Genomic DNA, 22,488 nt, shown 5'->3' with positions numbered 1-22,488 from the left:
TCCAGGGAAGCTATCCTCCCTGGGCTGCCCGGGCAGTCAGTGCGGAGGTGCAGGCCCCTCTGAGGGGCACTTCAGGCCTGAAGCCCAACTTTAAGCGTTCAAAACCCCGCATGGAAGAATTTTTTCCTCTCCTTTGGCTACAGAGCCTCCAGATACCCGTCCCCTGAGGCTGAGTTTAACCTTTGGGACTGCTCCCCACTTACTACGTTTGCTATTGAACAGACACACCAAGAGCAATCCTGCAGGCAGCTGAGAAGCTGCTGAGTTTGGATTTGCACCACCCGATATTACTGATGGAAAACATATAGTAGGTGCGTGACTGGGGTGAGGTATTACCTGACCCGCCAGCACCTGCAATGACAGGAGCTGTATTCTGACCAAAGGAAACGGAGATGTCTTCTCCACCTGCCTGGTGGAAAGTGCTGGCGCCTCACACCCGAGCTGTGTATGGAGTCAGTTCTGTTTGCAATGAAAAACTAAGAAAAATGGCAACATCTACACTCACGGAGGGAAGGATAGAAATGCAACGAGACCTCCAAAATGAAGATATGCTCCCTATGGTGGAGACACGCAGACTTGGCAGGACCTGCCTCCTTCAAAGAAATTCACTCGTGTGGCTTTGGCACCGTGTGCATCTCGTGCTGCTACATACAGAAGTCACACAATTGTCGTGGGACTAGTAGTGTCCCTAAGGCAAGCTGTACCTTTCCAAGCCTGGGACAAAGAGAGAGACCCTGGAGCCTATGGTAACGCGGAGTAGTAATAACAGACTGGGAAAAGTAAAGGAAGAGCAAGTGCTGGCTTCTGGTAGCTTTGCTAAGGATGGGTAGGGATATGCTGCAGGAACCAAGGTGTTGTTTTCAAGGGAAGGAAGAGGGAAGCTGCTGCACAGCTCCTGTCCTCCCCAAGCTGGTCAGACATTACACGCAACCGGGAGGCTGTGGTAAGGTGCAGTCTAAAATCCTGCCTCTTGCAGCTTTTACCTGTTATGAACAGCCCAATCCAGTGGCTCCCTGGGTGCCTGAGAGAGAGGCAGGACGAGTGCCTGAGCTGCTTTCCTCGCAGGTAGCTCCTGCCCCTGCCTGGCGAGTGCCACAGCGCTGCTTCCAACAGGTTTGACTCCTGTGGTCCTTTTCTTGTGATCCCACACCAGTTTGGATGGCTGCTGCTCTTTCTGGAACGTTAAGAATTAACCACTCCCTCCTCCTTTATGAATCTCAAGTGAAATATTAGAATACCTTTCAGTGGCTTGTAAATAACGTGCCATGACTCCCACAGGTGGGAAGAGCAGTACCGTCCGTGCTCCATTACCAGGGCTAAAAGCCACTCTGCTGCAGAAGAAACTCAGGAGTACAGGGTACAAATGCCCCAGTGATTTTAACAGCAGCTCCACTCGGGTCCAGGAAATATTTTTAGTACTGCTTGAGCACTGCCCCCGGGTCTGCGACGGCTCTCAGATCCCTGCCCACTCCCACTGGGTCGCACCTGAACTTCAGGCCCCCCAGGAGGTGTGGGGAGCTGGCACTGAGACTGAGGCAGGCAGCGGCAGGCTCTGTGCCCTCTTCCCCTCCGAGCGCAGGGCCGGCGCTGCCCATTTCAAGCAGAGTTAGAAACTTGAGCTAAAGACCCGTGCTAACTCCGCGCGGTGGTGTGTTCCCCTTCCCAGAGGCACAGCGTGAAGGCACAGGAACTGCCTATACCAAAAGCCAGCCGCAGGGCCAGCAAAGGTTATCAGCTCAGACTTTGAGCTCTGCAAAAGGAACCGCATCCACCCTCCGGACCTAAGCTTGTCCCAGGCGCAGGTCGCTGTGCCTGCAGAGCCCGAGGTGTGCGTACCACTGGGCTGGTGGCAACACTCTCTGCAGTGCTGATATCTGCAACTCAGATTATTTGACCAGAGGTAATTGAAAGCTGTGTGTATGTGGTCATGTAATGACAGACTGTATCGCAACGCACGTGTGCAAGAATGACAAGTTAAGGTCAAGTGGGCAAACTCAAGCTAATGTTTCCAAACTGTGGGATGCTGGCATTTGCAGCCGCTGGCTCTCCTTTTACGGTAGCTCTTTCTGTGATATCTGCTCTGCATATTTACCACTCATAATTTACAGCTTACATTCAGATTTCATGCCTGCTCATTAGGCATGTTCAACTTCCAGAAGCGTATGTAAGCAAGCTCAGCTGTCTTGCATCAGAAACAGTGCTCCTTGTCTGACTGGAACCCAGTTTGCCCTGACACCTCCTAAGAAGCCGGGTGCCCAAGTGCATCCACCTGACTTTGGAGGGTGCCATATCCTCCCCGGTGCCCCGAGGGGTGACACCAGCCTCCCGCAGCGCTCAGGCCTTGCTGACTTGGGTTCCTTTTTGCCCTTCTCGGCATCTTTTCCTTCTTTTTATTCTTCTTCTTCTTCGCACCTGAGCAGTGCTCCCGCCGGCGGGGAGACGGGGCGGGGGGCGCAGAGGACAGGAGTCGCCCCGACCGGGCCGCCGTCTCCCCGGAGCAGCGGCCCCCGCCTGACAGGGGCCGCCGGTGCCTCCCCGCAGCCCGCGCACCGGGGCCGCGGCTCCCCCGCCGGCTCGGCGCGGCTCGGCTCGGCTCGGCTCGGCTCGGCTCGGCTCGGCACGGCACGGCTCGGCACGGCACGGCACGGCTCGGCACGGCTCGGCACGGCACGGCACGGCTGGGCTCGGCACGGCTCGGCACGGCACGGCTCGGCACGGCACGGCGGGCCCCGCAGCGCCTCCCCGCGGTGGCGGCCGCTCGGCGCCGCCCCGGTCCCCGGCCCCGGCCCCCGCCCCCGCCCCGCCGCTCTCCCGGGCGGGAGGCTCGGCGGCTCGCTCCTCCTCGCGGCCGCGGGATTCCTCTCTCCGGGTTTTCGGGCCGCCCCTTCACACCCGCCGCCGGAGCGGGACGGCGTGCGAGCGAGCGAGCGAGCGAGGCGGCGCGGATGCGCCCCGGCTCCCCGCGGCGGCGGCGGCAGCGGCAGCGGCAGCGGCGGCAGCGGCGGCGGATGCTCGGCGGCGCGGCAGCCGCCCCGCAGCCCGGGAGCCCCGCGCAGGGAGGGAGCGAGGCGATGAGCCGCCCGCCGGCGGCCGCCCGCGAGTGACGGCGGCGGGGCAAGGAGCGGCGGCGGCGAGGAGGAGGAGGAGGAGGAGGAGGAGGGCAGCGATCCCCGCCAGTGCCCGCGGGAGCCCGGGAGAGCCCCGGCCGAGGGCTCGGCCATGCCCTTCGCCAAGCGGACCGTGGAGCCGCAGCGGCTGTGCCGGCGGCAGCCCGCCGCCTCCGTGCTGGAGGAGAGCTGGGGCGCGGAGCCGCCGCCGCCGCCGCGGGACGCGCCGCCGGAGGAGCCGGGGACAGCGGGCGAGGGCGCGGAGGCGGCCGGCGGCGGGGAGAGGGAGGCGGCGGCGGTGCTGATGGTGCTGGACCTCTGCTCGGTCAGCAACGTGGCCCTGTCGCGGATCCTCCGGCAGCTCTCCGACGTGGCCCGGCACGCCTGCACCCTCTTCCAGGAGGTCGAGGCTGACATCCAGGGCACCCACCGCCGCGTCCGGGCGCTGCACGGCCGCATCGCCGGCCTCCAGGGGGCTGTGCGCGGCCTCGACCCCAAGCAGGAGGCAGTGCGTAAGTACCGCGGGATGGGCGCACGCAGCCCGCGCCGCCCGGCGGGGGAAGCCATCCCCCGGCAGCCCGCCCTGCGAAGTTTGGGGCCGGAGCCGCTGCGAAGGGAGCCCCGGCGGCAGGGTGGGAGGGGGCCGCGCCGCGCCGTGCCCTGCCGGGCGGGCTCGGGTCGGGTCGGGTCGGGTCGGGTCGGTGGGCGCCGCGGCGATGCCGGCGGGAGGGATGATGTCAGTGGTTTGTGCCTTACGTAAGGAGCTGGCTGGCGGGGCTCTCGGGGCGCATCTTCTGCAGCCACGGGTTTGGCCGGGGAGGGGTCCGAGTTTGTCTGCGGGGCCCCGGGGGTGGTGGGGATGGGGATGATCCCCCGTCCCCGGGCGTCTCTGGGTTTTCTCCCTGTGCCGGCCTGTCCTCCTCTCCGGACAGGTTTGTCTTCCCCCTAGAAGTGTCTCTGACTTCCCGAGCGAAATGTTAAGCTCTAAAGTAGCGATAATAAAACCGCTTCGTCGTTAGCCAACTTTCGGGGCCATGAAATAAGGAAGTTTGGTTAATGACTTCTTTCTGTTTAAAGAGTGGCCCTGAAGAGCCGGGAGGGTGGGGAGAAAAAGATCAAGGCAATATGCGACTTGGGTATGAGCAGTGAGTGCTTGAATCCTGCTTCTTCTCCACCCAAACTATAAAAGCGGTGACAGGCTCCGTGGTCCTAACAGCTGCTGATTTCTGCTGAATGTGGCTCGTGTTCATGGCAGTGTAATGGTTCTGTACTCTCACGGGCGCGTACGCTTCCTGAGCGTTGTGAATATGGGTTTTTTTGATAGGTAGGGCTGTGGACTGGAAGTCTGGAATAGCAGAGATTGCTGTCGATCCTGTCCTCTTAATATCTGGTTTAGGAAAAGCAGTATCTTCAAAGTGGAATTTGGCTTAGTTTTTGCCTTCTGCCATTCTCCTCTAAATCCTGAGTACCTCCAATGAGTACAGCAAAGTGAATTTACACCAGGGTAAATGAGAGCATGCCCTCTTCTAGGTGTTTTTAATGACCGTGCCATTTAAAAAAATCATGCTCTGGGTTTCCCCCCCTTTGGAGTGGTGTGGAAATATAAGTAACTCTTCTAGGATCAGTGAAGCTGTACTGATTAACAGCATCAAGCCTTAAGTATTCAGTGGTATTTAAACTAGATCCTTGCAGCTGTAGAGTGACTTTGCTGGTGATATATTAATATACATCAACTGTAGATCAGACCCAGGGAGGCTTTCTGTGGTTTCAGGACGAGTGTGTAATCAGAGCAGAGTGCTGGGCTGTGATTGGGAACTGCGGTGAGAAGGAGGCTTGGCCGATGTAGTGAGGGAACTGTCTGAGGAAATGAAACTCCTTGTATCACATTCTCATCTGTAAGTCTTGCGAGCTGAGTAACGGTGGGTATACCCTAATGTAAGTGAGAGCAGAGCTTAGCCTTTCTAATCCGTACAGCTTTTTTCTTTCTGGATTGTGCAAGTGCAGCTTGTTTTCAAATCACAGTGCAAGACCTTGGTATTACATCACGGTTATGTCATGCACTTAATTAGAGAGTCTGGCTTTACCCTTGTGATGATAAGTGCAGAATCCGCTCCTTTGGTATTCTTCTGTTTTCTTTTAAATCCTTCTCTCTTTAGGAGGGGAGAGACTTTTGGTCATGATCTCCCCCATGTCCACCGGCTGTTCCTCCTCCCCCCCTGTATACAGTACAGTGTACACCACAGTGCCGCTGATAGAGCTGCAGATGTCCCTCGATCTGGCCAGCCAAGGGCTCCTCCACGATGCCGGGCTTTGCCACTGCCCATCTTCCAGTAGGTGTGCATTTTGCCTCCAGCGATACAGCTGCTTGCAGGCATGTCGCCCAGTCCTCATCGCTTCTCTCTATGCACTGCTGTGCCACACGTGCTTTAAAGGTGAAAGTCTCCACGCCGACCCAATGTGCATAAGCAGTCAACTTCTTCGCGTGCTCCGGCTGTTTTTATTCCCTATCCAGTGTTGGACCGGCACAGCTGTGTTTGCATAGTGCTATGTCTGAACATCTCAACATAGAGCTGAACTGCACCATTCTGCACATCTCCTCACATCCCCCAAATCCATACACATCCACAGCAACATCTCCCTTTGGCCTCCAGCCTGCTCAGTGTTCCCAAGGGCCAGATAAAACTGCCTGGCAGGAAACTGCCCATCCTTGCTGTGGTGTATAATGATAGCGTGCTTTCTCCTTTCTGGGCTGACACCTCCTCCTTTGTTATTACTTTCAGCAAGACTATGCTAATGTTTGTTTTAAGCATGAAGTGCCTACACAATTCACTCCTGACAGTATTACGCTCAAGTCACTGCACCCAGTTGGTTTTTTGAAACCAAGAGAGCAATCGCAGGTGGTCACAGGTCTGCCCAGGACCTCACCAGCATCACATTAAGGCCTACTGACTTCTACCTCCTGTGGCAAACATGGGAATGATGAGGTGGCCTCTGGGCTGGCATTTGGCTGTCCGGCCCAAATGACACATCGAAGAATAACTCAGAACTGGCTGGAGGTTTGAACTTGCATCACAAGGGACAAGTTTGTGACAGGCATGCAGCCCCTGCACCCATGCCATGACTGTAATGGTCGCATTGAACTTGTTGCATATGAGGAGTCCGGAGGTGCTGGACGCATTGACTGAGATGCCATGTACTGGTATGTTGGCATCACAACAATGCGGCCAACCACACATTTTTTAAGTACTCAGTTTAAAACTACTAGGCTATCTTGCCACAGTGAGACCTTCTTGATGTTCTAACACCAAGCGCAGCACAGTGATTTGAGAATAACGCTACCAGACACGCCCTAGGTACTGAGCTGGGACATTGGAAGGCCTTTTTCTCCATGCCTCGTAAGCCAGCTGGATTCCGAGATTCCCTTGTGAAGGCACAGGCTGGGTGAGGAAAAAGAAATAATGGGCTAACGCCATCTCGGGAGCTACTGGAGCCAGTGGTTAGAGGGGCTGCCCTACCCCCATCCCTTGCCCAGAACACCATTCCTTGGCAATCGCAGAGATGATACCGAGGGGAAGGGGAGCAGGAAAGGAGCTCTCTTGAAAACAGCATACTGTACAATTTTGCATAGTAATGTTGTATTTTGTATTGAAAATTATGTATTGTTGCATTCAAATAAAACATCTATGTTGGGTTCAGGGAATCTTAACAGAAAACTGAAATTAATTAAAACTGGCATTTTTCCGGTAATGCTTATCACTACTGCTGTCATTTTCATGAGGCCTTAATATTTTCAGCTCTGTTGCTATTGAAGTGGTGAACATTTGCAAGACTGGGTATGCCTTGCTTCAAGAAAAGAACTTAAACTCCTCTGCTGAGCTACTGGTAAAGGTATTTACCTATATGTTGCTCCTTTGTTTTTGCAGCTGTTCAGAAAGCGTGATTGGAAAATCTTGTTAGGTGCAATAAAGGACTGATTCTGGGCAATCGCAAGCAGGTCATCTTCAAAAACGCAAGGTCCCTTGCCTCTGCCTTCCCAGATGCTGCTTGTCCTTTCATCTTTCTTATAAGCCTCTGGCCAGCTAGCATCTTGCAAATATGAATCCTTTCCCACCCTCTGACTGGAAGAGAAACAAGGGTGAGAAATGTTTTCCTGCTCAGCTCCTGAACTAACTACTTTGCCCTTCTGCCACTCCAAGTACGTTACTGCTTTTCATCATGAGCAGCTCCAGGGTTTGCTTCTAAAGCAGAACCATGTGGGAATAACATGATTGTTGTCAGTCGGGCTGTTGCTTAGAGTTTTCTTATTACCAGCAAGAGAACTGAGCAGTGTGGTACTGCCCAGTTTTATTATTAGATGCTTGATTATCTTGGTAATACAGAAATGTAGGAGAAGTGCTGGATTTGTGTGTAGACTTGGGACTCGGTGCCTCCGTTATTATTTGGAAAGATGATTTCTCAGTCCAGGGGACTACAGATCTGGCAGTCTAAGTGGAATATTGTACTTTTCAGAAATTGATGATGTAAGCCATCTTGCTTTCGGAATAATCAGCAATGACCTGGCAGCAGATTTGGAAAGCCCTAGTTAACAAGATCCTCTTTGCACCCTGGCATCCCGGAGAATTCCACACATTCCAGGCTTTTTTTCTGAAAGCATCAATGTGTTACCAGTAGCCAATCTTTCTAAAAGCTGTATCGTTTCCAGCGGTTGCCTGCTGTATCTTCATTGCTCCATTTCTCCATTCCTGATTTTCCTACGTGCTTGCAGTTCATGATACAGCCGCTTAGAAGTGTGGGATCTCCCGTCTTACTCTGCTCTTCAGAGGCCCCCGGATCTCCGCAGTGAGCTCCCCTATGGGTTTTTCTTCTTTCCTGAAGCATCAGTATTGAGATAAAAAAGACAGCTGTGAACTGATTCTTTATCATTTTAGGCTCTGCATTAATTTATCCCGTTTCTCTGAACTTGGTTACTGAGAACAGCCTGGCTAGTTTCACTTTTGCTTTTAGTCTCTTTCATTGTGCTTTTTAGGTGGTTTGGTTTTGATTTTGTTTGGTTTGGGGTTTTTTGTTTGTTTTTGTTTTCACACACTGATACAATGCTCTTCTGTTTGGGTTTTGAGCACTGCAGGGAAATGTTTAATCAATTGTAAGGTTTTTATGTGCCTTCTGCCACAATCCTACCATTTTTACAAAACATATGTTGGACCCAAAGCTCACCAGATAATGCCTCTCCTCCTCCTTGACTTAATGTGCTGAAGTCTCAATTGCTGCTTAAGATACAGTTGCATCGTAAGGCTGTCCCAGGCTAACTTTTGGTGAGCATACTCGCAGAGATCTTTGGGCAGGTCCATAAGACCTTAAGAGTCAGTGCCGTCTTGACTGAAGAAACAAGCAAGTGCAAGTTGCTTGTTGTACTTTATCCCAGCTTCACAAAATCCTAGAGACTTTAAAGTACAATTTTCATTACATGGATTTTCTGTTGTGCTGAGGCACAACTGTAGACCTCCATGGGTTGGATACATTTACATTAAAATATCTGTGATACTGCTGAAGACAAATCAGAAGCATTTTCTAGCTTCCCTTAACTCTATATTATAGTGCTTTATAGTGTATGAGCATATCTGAGTGTAAGGTTAGTTATACTTTGAGAGGTACACACTAACATAGCCTGGGGGACAAGAGGCACAAGGATGTATTCAGAGCTCCCTTTGTACACTGAAATCATATTAATTGGCAAATCCTTGTTGGGTGCAGAATAAAACCTCCAAAGAAAAGCAGAGTTGTACGCTGGATGTGGTAATCCGTTGCCTTCAGCTTTGTGTCCTGCACCTGCCCAAACTGAATGGAACAGCCTCTTCACTTGTCCTTTTGGAAATGGAGAAGGGCTTTTGGCTTTACTTGCCAGGTGTGGTTTTTGGTTTTGTGCTGGTTGCTGCTTACTCGTTTGTGTTAGAGAACTCGCCTCTCTGGTGCACTTGACTGTAGTTTGCCCATGAATGCAAATAACCCAAGTTGTGGGTGTGGGAAAGTTGGAGAATTTCCTCAGTGCTTGGCTTCTTCTAAATGCAGAGGGTTGATGGCAAGTTAGCAGAGTCGAAAGGAACAGGAGGCCAAAGCATTGGCTTTCCTGCTTACCTTTACTGCTGTCACAACAACAAAGGAGCAGAGGAAGAAAAACCTGCTCACCTAAGGATCCCATCCCTACCTTACCTTACCGTAACATTAGCCAGAGCACCATTAGCTAGAGTACCGTCATTTAGGAAAAAGATTCCTTATCTTTGTTTACAGAATAGCAATAGAAGACCTTCTACACAAGAACAAGACCATTCAGAGCCTGGGCTTGAGAGATTTTTTTCTCATCCATTTAGTATGTGATAGAAAAAGATTCCTTATCTTTGTTTACAGAATAGCAATAGAAGACCTTCTACACAAGAACAAGACCATTCAGAGCCTGGGCTTGAGAGATTTTTTTCTCATCCATTTAGCATGTGATAGAAGGTAATGGGATGGCATTTGTCAGGTGGCTTTGGGAGGGATGTAATGCTTTGGAAGTTGGGGTTGTCACCTTCAGTCATGTTGGCTTGTGGAAAGCAGACTCTGGCCTCTTTGCAGATAAAAGCAGAGTGTAAAATCCTTTGCCCTGCCCAGGTTGGGGAGACTCTCAGTGGAAAGGCTCTGGGAGCCCAGTGCTCAGGTAGACTCACTAGCCTTTGTCTGGCACAGCCTGGTGACAGACGAATAGCAGACAGCGGTGATTTTCCTCTGAAGCCATTCCCTCTTATACAGATGTAAATCTTCAGGAGTTTTGCTGAATCTTATTTACTTGGTCTTCCATCGGTGTAGCATAGAAGGCTTTTGCCTGTTCTAGAGTTCCTTGCTTTTCATTCCACAAATAGTACTTAAACTAATGTAACAGGTTTAAACTGTTGGGGGATTTTGTTGCTAGATGGAGAGCCTGCCAGTCAAAAGGCCTGATATCCAAAAATATTCAAAGCTGGATTCCCACCTCACTGCAGCTATATAGCTGTGTAATATCATAATCATTAGTGGAACTTCTTTCTGGCTCATACTCAAGAGCCAAGCAAGGGTTTTCAGTGCGTTTATTAGAAATCCTGGTGGAAATGGCTTAACTCCTTTAAGACCAATGAGGTCTCCTTTACACAGGAGTAAAACTGCAGAGAAAATAGAATCAGGCCCGTGAGCAACTTACTGTGGATCTGATGGCTTAACAGAAATAATTCCCACAGCCCCTTTAAAACTCCATGCTTCTATTTAAGAGCCTTTATAATTTAATGTATGTGTTCATATGGAAACATAAGATGAGTGTTCCAGTGAAATCAGTGGAGTCATTCCTACTTTTGGTTAGTTCCCCTGCTGATAGAGGAGAGATCTGGAGATTAAGAAATAAGCAGACTCTGATAACTTGCTAAGGGCATGGGCAGGTCATTCACCTGTTGGTTCACATGCAAAAAAGATGGTCGTTTCCCTTTATGAAAGATGAAGGGCCTGGATTGTTTCCCGAAAACTTTTGCATAGTTCTCAAATGTCCTTGGACTGATGGATGGACTTGCAGGAAGCAAATATAAATATCCAGTGTAACGGTGCCACTCAGCTGCTGTTCTGGATCAGCAGAATCAGGTTTGTTGACATTTCTTATGTAGGTTTACCTGTTCTGTGGCTGCAGTTTCAAGGATCAGATTATGGCTGGTCTGGCAGAGGTATGCAAAGGTGGGGAGAAAAGAGGGGAAGCCAGCCCTTACTGCTCCCTGGCATGAGCCAGTCCCAACCTCTCCTTCTCCGTTCTGGCAAAGGCAGGCTTCTTAAGCGTGGCCGTTTAAAGGCAGTACCTGGCTCTTCCTCTCTCCAAACTGGATAGCAAAACAGATCGAGTGCAGGGGAGCACCGTCTGTTTTTTAAAAGCCCCTAATCCAACACATTTCCTTCACACGTGCCTAGACATGTTGTACCCAAATCAAGCAGGGACCCCCAGGGAACTCTTAAAAGCAATGTTACGATGCCCAAAGCGGGGAAAAAAATATGACCAGCTGATGTGAATAATACACATATGCATTTTAAAGGCATCGTTGCAGGGTTGTGTGGTCTTCTGAGTCAGAGAGCTGGGATTTTCAAAAGCTGCTCTTTCCAATCACTTGGCATCTCCATGTAATCAGAGGCTGACATCAGACTCTCGACTGGAACTACTTGAGCTATTAGGCTGTGAAGAGCAGAAACTCTCTGTGTTACCGAGTGTGTATGCAGGGGGAAGGTTTTTTCACTTCCTTTGATGTATTAGCATCAAGAGAGGGAGTCTTCGTTTCATTCCTAATTGCTTCTCGTCTTTGAATTTATATACCAATATGTAAGTAACTGCAAAGGGAGATAGCAGAATTTATAAAAAGTTCAAAAAGGCAGGGCTTAGAGCATGATTAAAATAAAAGATAGCACACAGTGTGTGCTGTTTTTAGCTGAAATATCTCCCTAGAATACTTTACATTTACATTCTCATTATATCTAACTGCGTCTAATGCACTGCTTAGTTTAACAACTGGCATGTTTTTAGGGTAGATTTTATAGCAGATATACACCCACTGTGTTCTTAACTCAAGACTTTAAATTGCAGTATCTGTATTGGACAATCTTTTCTTATGCCTTCTTGGCTGAAGGCAGGAAGAAAGCAATAGTGATGGGAACCTAATTAAGCCTGTGGTTTAATTACACCAGGAGCTGTGTGCTTGAAATGCTGCTGGATTCAATGAGTGCTGCGTGGCACTGCCATGTTAAGTCTCAGCAGAGAATGACTTTTTTTTTTTTAATAGGATCACTGTAATTCTTACAAAGCCACCGTGGTTTTCTCTTTCTTTTCAGCTGCCAAGGCAGTTGGACTTTGAACTATAGCCACTCAGACCGAGTCCCTGAGAAAGTTCGGAGGAGCTGTCTTGCTAGCGTGTGCATGTGATTAAGGAGAATGAGCATAGGGCGGTGTGTTTGTGCTATAAATATGCATAGCTTGCTCAGGCCTCCGCAGCTTTTCCCCCTGCCTTCTCCAAGTTTTTTTGTTGGCTTGACAATGTTTGAAAAGACCTTTAAGTTGGCCTGGACGGAGGGCAAGTTGGGGGGAAAAGGCACTGATCCTTCTCCTTGAAGATACATGTATCAGTGGCTGCAGAATCAGGGCATTTTTAGGAGTGAAACACGCGGGGTGCACCGAAAAATTCCTCCGTGTGCACAGGCTTTGGATTGCTTTAAAGGCAAAACTGGGCTCTCTGTGCATGCTCAGTTTTGCCTGGGTTTTGTTGTTTGGTTTTTTTCCCCCCCAAAAAAAGTATTACCAAGTGTTGTTCTCTTCAGATGGTCTGTGACTGCACGTGATTGCAAAAATCAGATCTTATTGATGATGAAGCTCAGAATAAGCAGCCATAACTCGCTGCGATGCTGACAGGCAAACTTTTTGTAAGATGGTATGCATGTTTCACTGCATCCAGTATTTAGTGAGATATGATAAGGGGCCTTTTAATTTTAAGTGAAATGAGAGATTAATTATGATTAAATACTTCTCACGCAAATCAGAGTGGGTCCAAGGAGCAGGTGCTACCCAGCTCCATTTTTTCTCCCTGTAAGGTTTGTTTATGTACTTGCAGGAAACAGAGGGCCAGTTCTTGCCATAGGCATGGTCTTTTCTTTGGTGAAGTGGCTTTTGGTGCAGTGTTGTGTACAGGAGGATAGTCAAGAGATGTATATTAATTAATTTCTCAAAAAGAAAAGCATATATCATGGGTTGACCACTGACTTTCATATGCCCAGCTCTTACCCTGGAAGCTACATAGCTCTGCACAGTTCAAGTTTTGAATGCAAGCATCTTTTTTTTTCCCCCTCCTTTTTTTTTGTGGGGATGAATTTCTCATATTTATCCAAAACCTCTTCTGGCTGCATAGCACAGCTTCTGCTGCTTGGGGCTGTGCTAAACACAGCTCCCCTGGCCTTCCTGTACCCCAGCAGTTAACATAATCACAGAGGCTCCTATCTCAGCACGCTGAAGAGATCCAGCCTCCCCTCCCATATTCATTCTGTTCCCCTGCAACAAGTATTGCTGCAGCAACCTGAACTCTTGGTCTCTGCAGCAAATTGCCTGAAGTCTTGCACACAGTTAGCATGCCAAAGTTAAATTTTCCCCATAGGATGGATTATTCTGACAACACCATTTGTAGCCTGGTTTCTTATCGAAACAGGTATTAGGGAATAGCACACTGTGCGTGTATAGCAGGGGAGGGCGTGGGCATGCCTGTGTATCTCACACCAGCCATTCAGAAATTTTATATCTGTTATTAAGCTACGATTTCAACTACATTGCCATGGTGTAGAAATCATAAAAGAGGCTGCCAGGTAAAGGAGAGAACAGACTATTCCTGCTGCATTTGAAGGAAGGGCTCATTCTTTATTAGGCACTAGAAAATCCACTGGGGAAAGAATCCCATATAAATGTTCCAACCCAATAAAAAAAAGTGCTCCAGTTGGAGCTCACATTTTCTTCACTGTGAAAGTCAGTCCTTCGCATGACATAAAAGCTGGAGAAAACCAGGCTTCATTAGTTCCGCTGCTTGCAAAACTGCTTGTTGGTAGTCCTCTTTCCCCTCTAGAATTACCGATTATTTCTTTTCAGTTTTAATCTTTTTTTTGGAAACTTATGCCTTGAATGACTTTCCTTTTGGGCCATCCTATCCTTTGCTCCTCTTTTCATGATGGTTTTGAAGGGGATGCAGCTACGCTTTTACCTCTGTGTTAATGGTAAAGGCAAACCCCCCTCATTGTAAGACGGAACAGTATTAATTTTTACGACTGTGGTTTATTCTCCATTGATTATCTTTAATGTGATGCTGTCTTGTTCAGTTAATAAACTACAGATAACCTGCTAAGATTTAATTAACCCCCTCCCCCAAACATAACCTGCTTTTAATAGATGTTGTAAATGCCTTCATTGTGCCTGGCACATTAAAATCACTGGTTTAAGTTCCTTTGCTTTCAAATTGCAGTCTAGCTGAAGTATATTTTGTGGCAATCATCTTGTCATTACTCTGCTAATAGCCTAAAATAAGTATCACTACTTCATGACTTCAGCAATATTTTTTGGCCTCTGTTACAGCTGCCACAGGCTTGATTCAGCCTCGGTGCCCAGACAGAGGTTGGATAAGCTGTGTTCTGGGCAAAATCCTCCCAGTGGAGACTAGGAGGCTCACCTGAAGATTTACCATTAATTCTCCATCGCCTTTAGCTGGTGTGAATTGGTTTCCGGAGCCCGCAAGCTGTCCCTTTTTAAGCCAGAGTGGCAGAGCAATGCTGGTCTGCATGCAGATGTCTCCAGTTTCATTCTTGCTCGCTCCTGGGCCAGCCGACATGCCCAGGGCAGGGCTGTGGGGCTGGGCCACTGCCTGGGGCATGGGGCTACCCTGGCAGCAATGTATCTGCTATCAGCCAGCGGTGCAACCCATCCCCGCACAGCAAGGCAGCAGGGCTGTGGTAAGATAGCCGTGTTGTACAAACAGATGCGCAGTTGCCAGCCACGTGTACCATGCACTGCAGTGCTCTGGACCAGATCTGTTTGAAGGAAGCTAGCTGGAGCGCTTGGGAGGTGAGCTAGGACGGCAGCCTTGACCATGGGTTGACCGCACATGAGGCTGACCGCCCGTGTCTGACAGAGGAGGAGGAGAGAGGCTGAAGCAGGCTGGACCTGTGCTCGGAGTTCCCCTTGACACTTGGCCGCCTGTTTAAAGTACGACCCAGGGTATTTACCCAGTTTGCACTGTAAACTTTTTTAGGGACCTCTGTCAATACCTGCAAAATTTACAGGGCAGTTCTATATCAGATCCAATGATAAAATCATCTGCCTACAGGTACGCTGTGGAAATGAGCACCTGTATTTGAGGAGTGCTGGGTCTGTAAATGAGTGAATGGGTTACAGCTACCTTCGGCAGCTATAATGTGGCTTTTCATTTATGAAATTGTCAAAGTGGAACTTAACACAAATTATTAATGTAGATTAGAAGTATTTTTCATTTATCTGCTTGTTCCTAAGAACCCATCAGAATGGCAATTCGTTAAAGGAAATGAGAGGGAGCTGCAAAATATCACAGCTCGGGGTGATTATTTATTTCCTTTCTGGAATTTTATTTCCTGTTTGGCTGTAGATCTGACGTGATAAGCAGCATCTTGGACTGTGAGACTAAAAGGTTCTGTTACCATAAAATAAATGAGCGTGCCCAATTTTGTGCAGACCTTTATAAGCAATAGTTGAAATAGAAGAGGCTTGGATAGCATCTTCTTCCTCAAAATTCTGTCTGTCACTAGAAGAACACCTTTTTATATATCTATATACATAAACACATAGCTAGATAAAGGAGGAAGACCACTGGAAAGATTGGTCAAGATAATGTTGGTCACTGAGGTTAGAAAAACTTAATAAAGGGGAGAAGAATTTTATAGCCACATCAGCAGCAACCTGGTCAAACAAGGGAGAAAATATTCAGTACTACAGCTCTCCTTACAAAGGTAAAAATTGAAGGCAATTGACGTCTCTTGTTCTTTCCTTGTTTTGACTTTGTGTCTTCATCCAAAAGCATCTCGTGGTTGAGTTCATTTCCTTCCCATGCCCTCCCTCTCACAGTGAAAGATTAGTTTGGACTCGAGAGGTTGTGGTGGTATTGATGGAAACTCTTCTACTGGATGTAATGGGTGATCCTGCCCCAGAAGTGAGGTACATCTTGCTTGAGAATGTGGGAATTATGCTGTTTGGTTGTACTTGCAAGAGTAAAGCCCTTGCTTTTGAATGAATTGCCCCTGCTATATTACAGCGAGGGTTGAAAAATAAAATAAAAACCAAGACAAATTAATGAAATTAATTATTCCAAGAGAACAGATGGGTAAGTGAAAGGTAAAGTGATGCAAGTCTACAGTGTAGTTTGCAGATTCACTGAAGGAATGTGTTGTACTTGTGTTTATTATTGCAAAGAAATGTCTCCCCTGCCTTCGTTCCCTTTTGAGACAGTCCAACCTTGGGCTTGTTAAATATGTCTCTACAGAAGTTGGCACATACTGACCTTGTTTGCTGCAGTCTGCTCTTCTGTAGCTTCTTGATTCTAGTGGCGTGAGCCAGATGGACAGAGCCCTAGAGCTAAATGCTGGATAGCATAATTAAGTGCTCTAGTATTGAAGGCTGGAGCTGAGTGTACTTGGCCAGTACTTCAGTACTTCTTAGTCCAAGATACATCTGCTGTGTCAAAGTAGTTCTTGTTTTTTCCTTCAGATCATATTCCTTGGGTATGAGTATGTTAAATTATATACCAATAATATTTTCATCTGCATAATACAGAGCTCTCTCTATTACTTTGTGTCCTGATAGCAGTACAGGAACATTTTGCAACCTTGTAGGGCCTGTGGAAGCCCACCTGAATTTTTCTTTCAAATCTGTACAGCCTTTTTCCTGCTGTGGAGTCGTGGTGGTCAGTTGTGATTGTCATGTGAACCCGCACTCCCTGGAAGCCCCACGCCAGCGCAGTCCTGGCCGAGCGCGTTGTGGACACTGGAATGTGGCTCTGCAGCTCTCATTGTGAATTTGGGGTCTGAGGAGCCTGGTTTCATACTGACCAGGAAACCACGTCAGAGGTCTGTCTGCCATCCTGCAGCCTTTTTCCTTCCTGCTTTCGTATGCCATTTATAGCAAGTGAATTGTCTCCCACCTCCCCTTCTTCTCCCCTTCCTTGACACGCCGCTTAGCAGCTTCGGGGATGCGGAGCAGCTGATGTTTCTCCTCTGCTTCCTCTTTGCAGCCTAGCTGCTTTCCAAGGCAACATGTTCCTGTGCAGCTCGTGCTGCCCTGCCTGGGTGCTGTGCAGCCTCCGGCAGGACGGTGTCGGTGCGTGGGAGAGGAGTTGGCAGCGGGAAGGGAGTGGGTGAGGAAGCAGTCTCTGTCATTCCTGAAAGACCACTCACTGAAGCGGTGTTTGTAGAAGCTGTACTACAGAACATGGCTTGTTTAAAATAACTCAGATGCTTCTGGCCTGTACATCCAGTGGGCCTGAATCTGAGGATCAGGCTCGTCCTGAACAAGCTGCATCAAAAGGATATTATTTTTCTGCTGGCCCCTAAGTACCCTCCTCTGCTTCGTTCTCCATTTCTACTCAGAAACATTAAAGTTGGGGTAGTCATTTTTCCATAATGTTACTGTGGATGGGGTTGTGTATGCATAGTGGGGAGATGATTACCAAAAAAAAAAACCAAAAACCAAAGAAGGGAGAAAGAGCGTACATGTTATCCTTGGAGCAGCTGTGAGAAGAGCCACCTCAGGAGGGTATTCAGAGACCAGGGTCTCCTTTTTTACTGCCAGGGAAGTTTTCCGTCGTGGAGCAGCACTGAATTCCTTCAGGTGCCTCATGGGTACGATGGGGTGTGTTAGAGCAGGGTGCTACAGGCTGAGTAACGCTGAAACTTGCTCACAGGCAGCTGTGCTTGGCCAGGATGGAGCCTGTGAAACGTTTCCAATACCACTGCAGCCCTTGGAATAAGTCTGACAGTGTAGGTCTCACCTTAAAGATTGAATTGCCATCTCACTGTCCAGAGAGGAGTTTATCCCTTCCGTCCTGAGCAACCACTGTGTATCATGGGCTGTGATATGGTTTGGAAGAAACTCTTGACAGGCCGTAGCTGTGGGACCTCATCCCCTTCAGAGGCAGCCCTGCACGGATCTGGCCCCGCAGGGCAGCTGGCCTCCCGATGGTTTGGAAAGCGGCTTGAGAATGACAGTATTTTTTCTGTTTATTTTTCTGCTGATGGGCCATGTGTGCACCATTTCATTTATGAGAAAACATAGCAGGTAGCTTTTTGGTGGACTCAGCTGCTATCTGTAAATAGCTGGTAGATGTGTAGAGGAGACCCAGACCCACCCAAGTGCTGAGTCCCTCTGAGTGGTCTGAGGATGTTCAGCTCTGCAGGTTGGAGCTGAGGAGGAGGAGGGCCCAGCAGCTAAAATATTAGTGCTTAGGAGACCTGGATTCACCCGCTGGCTTCTCACGGGGGCTTGGGCGAAGGTTGTTAGTGGGATTCAGATCACCAAGTTTTAGCACTCTAAACTTTGGGCCACCCATCCCATTCAGGGGTGAGCCTGTCTCTCTCTGTTGAGCAGAGAAAGTTTCTAGATTGCGTGATTGCATGAGTTCCTCAACTTCTGTAAATGTTGTGGTGCGAGGTGGGTACCACCACAGGCTCTGTACGCCTCTGTTCCCCAGCTCTGTGGCAGGGTGACAGCCCATCCCCTCTCCTCAGAGGTGATATCACACAGGCAGTGAGGACGAGCTGGGTCCTGTGGTGATGGATACTGCACGGGTACCCCATTTGTAAATGACAAGCAGTTTGCGAGGCTGAGAGCCTTCCACATCAAGCGTGCTTCGGTCCTTTGTGGGCAAACGCTTCTGGTTGCCGTGTGGTTCTTCCTGATGCAGGCAGTGCCCCCGGGTGGGATTCTCCCATCCTCCTTCAGCAAGCAGCATTTCTTGTTACAGAGAACTGCAGCTCTTGCCCTGTGAGGACGAACCTTAGGTTGGGCCAAGTTTGCAGTCGCCAATCTTTCTTTTGAGACTTGGCTTGTAGAGGAGATTGAGCTTTCTTACATTACAGACATTGTGTCCTGGTTAATTACAGTCCTGTAAAGACGAGGTTGTACCTTGGGACTTGGTTTAATTAAAAAACGGTGCTGAGAAGTTTAATAAACGTCTGGTATGTTCTATCCGGCTGCCGAGTGCTAATGCTGCGGTTCTCTTCAGGTGCTCTCCCAACTTCAGTTAGAAAGGGCCACCTGAGCTTGACATCTGCACTAAGGAAAGGGGAGGACAGATTGTCATTCTCTGTCCAGCCAGGCTAGTGTCTGGCAGCTCACTTTTCACAGCTTGGGCTTGTGTCTGGGCTTTGGGAAAAGGTTTTTGCAGGTAGTAGTGTCAGAGGAAAACTTGCAGTGCAGAACCTAAGGCTTTCCCTGTGTAGTGGAAAAATCATGATCATGCATGTGAAATGTGGACTTAGAGGAACTTTGTGTGGGTGGTCTTGTTTTGATTCTTTCTGCCCCCCTCCCTTTCCCTTCCCACTCATGTATGCTGAAGTCTGTCATCTATTTAACTTGAGCTTTTCTAATAATCATAGATAATGTATAACAAAAACAATAATAAAGCGCCTGCATATACAATCTCTCTGAACTGTAGAAGCCACAAGATCTCCTAGGCCTGCTTTTTGTTAGCACTGGCTTGTGAGAGACCTAGCGCTCCATGATGCCCATCTGTTAGCAGCATGTTTAAATGTGATTAATGTGAAAGTTGCAAGAATTGCAATAGCTTTTGCTAGTCTACAACGGAATCTGTCACTGTTAATCTCTTGCAGTATTAAAAGCTTAATATAGTAGATCTAATGTTATGGAAAGCTGTAGCTTTGCTTTTGTTACCATCACCTTAGTGCATTATTAAACTAATATTTCCTTTTCCTCCATAGTTCACAAGCACGGTAGAGGCAGTGTAGATACCATTCACCTGCAGAAGAATATTTAAATGATCATATAAGTATGAAGTCTCTCAAGAAAGAGATGCTCCAACATAAAAGGATTTGGGGGAACATTCGGTTTGATTGGGATTCCTGAGGGGATGTGGCCAGAGCAGGGTGTGCTAGGAGTCAACGCTTTCCCAAAATGCTAGTAGAGGCTGGGAAAGTCACAAGCAGTGTCTTGACGTGGTAGTTCTTTGCTGTGCCTGGGTAGACATTACAAATCATTTTGGCTTACCCACCCATGACAGTAGGCCTACCTCATTAGTGGTGCTGGCAGTGTTTAATCAGAACTACTGTGTCTTTAAAAGCGATCGCGGGCAGGATAAGCAGTGTTGTGGCACAAGCAGGGACTGCCTGCTGCAGCAGGTTGACACTACAGGAAACAAATAGGAGAGGACCCAGAGAAGGAAAATTGCTTTCTTCATATAGCTACTTGTGTTGGAAAAGATCAAAGAAACCATAATGAGTCAGTATCTTTCTTTTTCTTTAAAGAAAATTTCAGAAGAATGATTCAATTAAATAGTAGTTAACTCAAGATCTGCAGGTGGCTTGTAAAGTGTAATTAGATCCCCCTTACCTTTTAAACCCAGATCTAGAGCTTTGTTCATTTTAGTGGGGGTGGAGATCCCCGTTCTTGGATTTACAGTGGGAGATTCGTAGAGGAGAGCGCTTGTTATGAAACTTCTCATTTTGTGGCATGATTACAAGGTGCTTTTGTTTCCAGCAGGGACAGCAATAGTGCTTTGGTCCAGACATTTCAAAACTATTTTTAATCTGTGCTTGTAAGATCATCAGGTACTCTAGGACAAATCGAGACCTGCCTTTCACTGAAACACCCCCTTGCTCCATCACACACAGCATCTTCACAGCAGCCAAGCAGCTTGTCCACATCCAGTCATTGCAAAGAGTCAAAATCAGATCAGATAGGATAGTGCTGTCAAAGGGGTAGTTACAGAATACATAGGCGCAGAGATCAGACTGGACTCTATGGGATTTTCTAGTTCTTTTGTGTACTCCTCTATAATCCAGTCTTTGAAGCATTTAAGAGCTCGAGGTGCCATAATTAAAAGCTTCAAGGACCGTGCTTTTTCATTTATCCTCTTAAGAGGATAGGCACCAGTTCCACTGCTCTGAGCCATTAGGAAGACTTGCAGAGAAGACAGGCTCCACTTGCCTTTAGTAGGCTGTCAGTCAGACCGAGCCCAGTAAAGGGGCTTTTTCCCTTTTGTGGTAACGTGCACATAGCTGAAATGATGAAACTGTTCATTTTTGGTTCTCGAGGGCTGCTGTGGCACACCCTGCACCCACGGGTCTCAGTATTGCTCCTGCCCTGTCGTTCTGTGGATTGGATAGTGACAACCCCGTGTCCTCCATCCATCCTCAGCAGGAGGGTCATTTACCAAAGGCTTCAGGTAGTGTGCTGAGGTGAGGGGCACACAGTGTGTTATCAAATTGGGACCCTGCTTTGCTCTGCCCCCTCCCCTCAGCTCTACGGCAGTCAGAGACTGTTAGCTCACACTCTGCGAGAAATCCCAGGAGCTTCTAGGATGGTATTTTGCTACGCAAAGCTGCGTGTGATAGTGTAGAATCTGTTTACAGGAGTCCTCATGGGTCAGGTCCATCCTGTCCTCACGTTGCAGGGGTATCCCTGGAAAAGGGCGTTTTTCCATTATTTGGGAGAATCTTGGAGACGAGGGAATAAGGGGAAGGAGAGTTCAGCTGCACCTTGAATGCCTTGCTGTTGACTTATGTTTTCAGCTCAGTTTTTAGCTGTTAAAACGTGGAGGAAGGAGGATTTGGTAAGCAACTCTGTGTGTCCGTGTGTTTGTCTTCAATGAGTGCCTGCTCAGGCAAGGCAAGCATGATTCAGCTACTCGTTAGTGCTGATGTACCAGAATTGGCAAGCACTGAACACTCCCGCTACTGGATCTGCCCCAGTTGCTTGATGTGCAGTGATGAAGGGATGAACATTCACCAATGCTGTTGCACAAACAAATAAGTTAATAAAAAGCAGCTGATTGTTTCATTGTACACTGCAGAAACTCCAAAGCAGCACTGAGATTATTTAAAAACAGATGTTCTTATCTGGAAACTCTTAGAAATGTAGAGCGGTAAGGTTTTTTTTTTGGGAAAAAACTCAACAGGGTAGACACAAAACAAACTCTACCTTGTCCTTAAATGATTTCATGGTGAGGACTTTTATAAGAGTTTTTCTCTTGAAGCCTTTGCCCGGGTCTGAGTTGACAGCGAACTTAGCTTTGGATTGTCTCACTGATAATTGGAGCTGCGCTGGCATTCTCCCGTGGGAGAATTAACTCGCGGGGAAAAGTTTTTTTAAGGGGACGCACTGGAAAGAAAACGCTCTGTGAAAACTGGAATTATACAAACCAGCTGTCTGGCCTCATATAAAATTATACCGGCCTTTTGTACCTCCATCTAAGTGGTATTTAACCCTTGCTATCATTACGGTGTACCGCTGAGACAGATGAACTTCCTCAGCTGATGGCTGAGCGGGGCCTGAGAACAAAGCGCAGACTGATGAGATGGTGAAAGGATGCAGGGCTGTCGGCGAGGCCAACCGTTAGTTCATTATTCAGGCAGACAAAGCTTCACGCCCTCATGAATCACTTCTGGGTTTTTTTTTCTTTCTTTCCCTCTCCGAGGGAGCTCACTGGAAGGAGCAGGCATGTGGAGCAGTCACAGCAAGCTGGATCAGTTTCCATTTACGTTTTTCTGCCCTCTGGAGGCAAAAGCTGTCCCATTGCTTATGGCCCGCGTTGGACCAAGGGTGCCCCTTCTGCCCCGTGCTCCC

At 48.3% G+C, this 22,488-nt stretch overlaps 1 protein-coding gene across 2 annotated transcripts in view; it reads left to right on the top strand.

Moving 5' to 3' along the window:
- The first annotated feature begins 3,167 nt into the window (after window positions 1-3,167).
- NHS (NHS actin remodeling regulator) overlaps window positions 3,168-22,488 on the top strand; it is a 263,852-nt gene continuing 244,531 nt past the window's right edge. For both annotated transcript variants that reach the window (XM_072849244.1, XM_072849234.1), the window contains exon 1: window positions 3,168-3,619. In XM_072849244.1, coding sequence (XP_072705345.1) covers window positions 3,220-3,619 — 400 coding nt within the window. In that variant the 5' untranslated portion in view covers window positions 3,168-3,219. The remainder of the gene's footprint in view (window positions 3,620-22,488) is intronic.

The sequence above is a fragment of the Ciconia boyciana genome, chromosome 1, assembly GCF_034638445.1.
Source record: "Ciconia boyciana chromosome 1, ASM3463844v1, whole genome shotgun sequence".
Classification (NCBI taxonomy): Eukaryota; Metazoa; Chordata; class Aves; order Ciconiiformes; family Ciconiidae; genus Ciconia; species Ciconia boyciana.
This window is presented reverse-complemented; position numbering and strand designations above follow the sequence as displayed.